Consider the following 4,810-nt stretch of genomic DNA (forward strand, 5'->3'; position numbering starts at 1 on the left):
GATCAATCCCGACTGGCAAGGTCTGAAAAAAACTATTTTCTAATGTACGATCAACGATCAATCCCGTTGAATAGACCCAAATCATATTCAGATTAGAGAGTTTTCATAATATTCATAACAACTCAGTTTCTCATACATAAAGTAAGCATACTCATAATATAAGTAGTATCAACCAGAATTTTGCATTTTATTTCAAATGAGTACTAAAGCTGGGTAATTATTTTATCTCAAATATCATGTGGAATTAAAGCAGGAGTAATCATCTTTTTTCAAATGTCATGCAGTGTTAAACAGGGATATCATCTCATTTCAACTCTAAAATTATGCAAATAAATCATTATTTTTATAATTTTTGAATTACTCTTTTTATGCAAACATGCATAATATTTATAAATCTGCATAATTTTCCAAAATTTATGATTTTTAAATTTAAATATATTCTTCGGAATAATTGGTTTAAAATATAGCAATATAAATTCTAATTTTAGAACATATGGTATGCACTATAAAATCACCGGAGGTAAAGAAAACTTATTGTCTAAGGCGACTAAATCAAAAAAATCTTTCCAATAAGAGTATTGATGACCTTAGATGCATGGCTTATTCCCTAGACTCGATGCTCCTCCAGAGTTAAAGGCTTTGATCAGTCTAGATCTAATTAGGGGCTTGGTCTATTTGGTCCGAGTCGGCCATCAAGGGAAGGTCTAGATCCAGACAGGTTTTGGACCCAATCTAAAGAGGAGAGATAATATCAGGAGATGGATTTCTTCCTCTTTTTTTATGGCAAAATTGGGATGGTAAAATAGGGGTTCCTCATGTCATCTCAAAGGGAAGACGAAGAGGAGGGAGTGATGGTGGTTCGAAGGTGGCACAGAGAGCATGGTGGTTCCCTAACAGCAGGCAGTAGCGATGACGACCGACACAATGAGATCCAAATCAACTTGGGAAATTACCTAAATAGGGTCTCGGTTGGCTAAGAATCAAAGGGATAAAGGCCTGGAAAGAAAGAAGAGGGTGAGGGAGGGCCAAGGCAACATGGCCTAATGGTAAGATGGCCGCAGCTCTATTGTGCAGCGACGCTCTGGTCACGTACATCGAAGACAAAGAAAGGGGCAGCACCCTTGGCTGTCTCAATGTTCACAATCTCAACAAAAAGGAATCGTGATAGAGTGAGAGAGCTCATAGGCGTTGCAGAGACAACGGAGCTCGGCAGGACGTGGTGGCTTTTGATGGTGAAAGGACTGATGGAACTTGCAACAAGGCAGGTAGGGAAGGTTTGAAAGGAAGGGATTCGAGTTGTTTTAGCTGTGACAAACTATGGTGATCGTCTATGGTGGCATGGCAGCCACCGGAGAGGAGGAAGAAGAGAGAGGTGGAAGAATCTAAGCTTGGTAGTAATTATTTACAGGAATATGAGGGGGGTTCAGGTAGGGGTTTTGGAAGGATATAAGCTTGAGGCCATTCATTCCATTCCATGATTTTGGCGGTGGTTGTGAGCTGTCCAACGGTCGGTGGTTGTTTCGTAATGACCTTGCGTAGTTTGCATTGACCATGACCTTGCGGCTTTTTTCTGATGGTAGAAGCTCGTGTAGAGCATAGCGATTGCCATTCCTCTATTTTGAGCTCTATCCTTTCATTTGAATTTTTAAATAGCAGTCAGTTGGGCTTGCCAACTTTAGTTCCAAATGGGTCTAATTTGGATCAGTTTTTACAATCCTAAAAGAAAGTTCCAAATGGGTACTTTTCTCTCTCTCTTTTTTTTTTTTACTTTTTTTAAACTCAGACCTGTTAGGATTTGGATTATCGGGCGTGACCCGCTTCGATAACCTATTATGGGTCCCTCAGGTACATCACGTGCACTTTTTTTACTTTTCTTTTTCTTTTTTTTTCTTTTTTTTAAAAAAAGGATTTGGGTTAGTGGGTGATCCTCTCTAGGAACCCGCTACTGACGCGGCTTCTTCGTGGAGGCTTGTGGCAGGGAAGGTTACCAGCTTCCGCGGAACGCGATGACGGCTGGGCGAGGAGCCGCGGGTGGCGGTTGCTTAGTAGGAGATGCTTTGCGGTGACGACGTGCGGGGCTTCTTCTTCCCCTAATCCGGCGCACGGCGGCGGCATGCGAACGGGCTCGGGGAGGGACACGGTGGAGCTCCTCGGCAATGGGAGATTCCTTTTCTCCCGGATTTGGTGTGCGGCGGTCTTCGTTGTCGGGACGTTGGGGGGGGGGGGTTGAAGGGGTACATGGGAAACTGTAGCGAGGATCCGACGAAGGGGCTCAGGCTTTCCCCTTCCCAAGCTGCTGTGGGAGGATCCGACGATGGGGCTATTCCCCTTTTTCTTCGTGTGAGAGCCAAGAGGGAGGGAAGAGAAAAGGAAAATAAGATTTCCCTTCCTCTTTGCAACACGCATTGTATGACAGACCTTCGACATGATCCGGTGTCCGCGGTGCAATGGCTCCAGCAAAGATCTCGTGCAGTAGATGGAGAAAAAAAATCGGGAGTGGTCCATCCATAAACTGGATCCCAGGGCTTTGGCAACAGAGATAAAGTTGGGCCTATTCTGATACCAAAGTTGATGCAAGACAACTGCAGAGAGAAGAGGAAAGAAGGAAGAAGAAGAGAAGAGGAGGGGGAAGAAGAAAAACTAGGCTTCACACCAGGGTTTCAGAGAAAAGGAGGCTATTTCATTCAATCATGGATTCATATATATATATATATATGGTCAAGAAATAATAAAAGACCCCTACAAAGAAAACAATCCCATAAAGGTCCTAAAATGACAATATGCAAACAAATTAAAAAAAAAAAACTAGTCTCACATAAGACCCTCAAAATAACGAAATACCAAAATAACCCTTAAAGACAGTCAAATAACAAAATATTCTAATTAGCCCAAATAATATAAAATCACTCCCAAAAATAAAATTCAGCTGGCTGAAACATCCTCCTGTGGCGACTGTAGACCCGAGTGACGGATGACCTGGCACTGGTATTCGCGCCATCTGAGCTTGGTTGCTCCCACAATTTCTTCTCCTGTAATCACCTGAGCGCTTCCTTTTATTTTTTTTCCCTCATGTCATCTCTTTTCATCCTTGTTTCTTTTTTTCTTTTTTTTTTCGTCATACTCTCTTCTGTACCTTCTCTTTCCTTTAATAATATTTAATAGGGGATCCATCAATATCTCTACGATGGTCTGAAATCTAAGATACTAGAATATTCTCGAAATCCGGACGCGTCCAATCCCTCTGTGCTGCCCCGTTGGCACGTCCTACATGGTGTTGCAAGAAGGCTCGTAGTTGGGCTGGTGATATCCGTAGGCTGTGTAGGGTGGCGCCACTTGGATGTGATACGGCCAGACCACTGGCTTGGTCTCCTTCTCTTCCTTCTTCTCGTCCTTCGCTGCAACGCTAACCAGCTCGACATAGCCCATTCGTTTCCTAAGCGTTGCTGTAAGTGCAACTGGGTCGATTCCATCGCCCTCCACTACGATCTTGTCCCCGTCTACCGATGCAGATATTACACCTGCCATGCCATCATCCAAAAGACCAATCATAAGGAATTCTATCAACCGATTCTTATGTGAAGCTTGCACCATACGAAGACGTCAACTTTAAATCAAGAATTCACACCGGAAGGAGCAGGTAGAAGAAGAAAGCTACCCTGGGTGAAACTAGATAAACAAAGTAGAAAACTGAGCAGAAACAGATACAAAATCTCCCGAGCATGGTATGTGTGCGTATGTCACTGGAAGGGGGCTGTCAGGTTAACAGCCATCCCTCTCTCTCTCACACACAAACAAGGAGCATATACGTCAGAGAAGCCAAAGAAATTTCAAAGTATATAGAGCACAAGCAAAGATGCTAATATGTTGGTAGTATTTAAAACAATTAGTTCCTTAGAAGGTGTCTGTGTGAGAGATTACCAGGCGATCCAACAGCACTCCTGAGGGCTTTCGAGCGCTTCCTCGAGTCCTCCATCGTGACCTTCATAACTATTTTTTGCTGCAGCAAAGTAACATACAGACTTAAATCATCTGAATTCACATGGAAGTTATATTCATCTTCACTTCAAGGGAAACGAACTCACCTTCACCATCTTGGCAGACCAATTAATTGCGTTTCCTTTGGAAACAGAGGAGGACGCTTGGGTTATATATGGGTGTACTGAAAGGACCTGAAAACAAAAGGCTATCTTGCATCCTTATATAGAGAGAGAGGAGTGAGGATCCTCCGAACCCATGGACTCATGGAGGGGGTTAGAAGGACGGAAGAAGCAACCTGAGATTTCTATCAGGAAAGCAGGGGACCATGGGAGCCATTGACTGATGAGTTCGTGGAAAAGTCAAGCGAGACGCGGTTTGTACTCGGACTTCGCTTAGATAATTTTGGATGCTTTAATTACGGACTCGATATCTTGCCGCGTTCCTAATTCGACCGACGATGGCGTACGAAGCTTCCTCTAAGTCAAGAGTCTTCCGAGTGCTTACCCTTGAGATGATGGTGTGTGATGAGATTAAGAAGAGGTTTGTTTTGATTGTTATACCAAGTAACCTGGGTTCACTTCATGCATATACTAGAGTTTGCGGGGAAGAGGCAATTGGACCAGCGCTATTTTGTGTGCAGGACGCAGGACATTGTTGTAATAAAATTGGCTAGTATAGCCTCAAGAAGCTCATATAGGAGAGTCCAGCCTTCTAAAAATCAAGTTTACAAATCCGACCTCTTAGCCATTTCCTCTTGCAACGATGGATGGCCTGAATTTTGTTTTATGCTTCTAAAGTTCAGTTTGGTTACTAGAATTATGTGACTACCCCG

At 43.2% G+C, this 4,810-nt stretch overlaps 1 protein-coding gene across 1 annotated transcript; it reads right to left on the minus strand.

The window, feature by feature from the left end:
• Positions 1-2,662: 2,662 nt before the first annotated feature.
• Positions 2,663-4,213, minus strand: LOC120103711 (heavy metal-associated isoprenylated plant protein 16-like). The gene is made up of 3 exons (XM_039122598.1): positions 4,083-4,213; positions 3,919-3,997; positions 2,663-3,518 (listed from the first exon to the last, which is right to left on the minus strand). The coding sequence occupies exons 1-3, from the start codon at positions 4,089-4,091 to the stop codon at positions 3,265-3,267; spliced, it is 342 nt and encodes a 113-aa protein (XP_038978526.1). The 5' UTR covers positions 4,092-4,213; the 3' UTR covers positions 2,663-3,264.
• Between the last annotated feature and the right edge of the window lie 597 nt (positions 4,214-4,810).

This window comes from Phoenix dactylifera, unplaced genomic scaffold (assembly GCF_009389715.1).
Source record: "Phoenix dactylifera cultivar Barhee BC4 unplaced genomic scaffold, palm_55x_up_171113_PBpolish2nd_filt_p 001603F, whole genome shotgun sequence".
Lineage (NCBI taxonomy): Eukaryota > Viridiplantae > Streptophyta > Magnoliopsida > Arecales > Arecaceae > Phoenix > Phoenix dactylifera.

Excerpts from the sequence above, each read along its gene's own strand:
- LOC120103711 (XM_039122598.1), bottom strand. Across the intron at positions 3,519-3,918 it reads GAGTGCTGTTGGATCGCCTG|GTGTAATATCTGCATCGGTA; the intron begins GTAATCTCTCAC and ends ATGGCATGGCAG.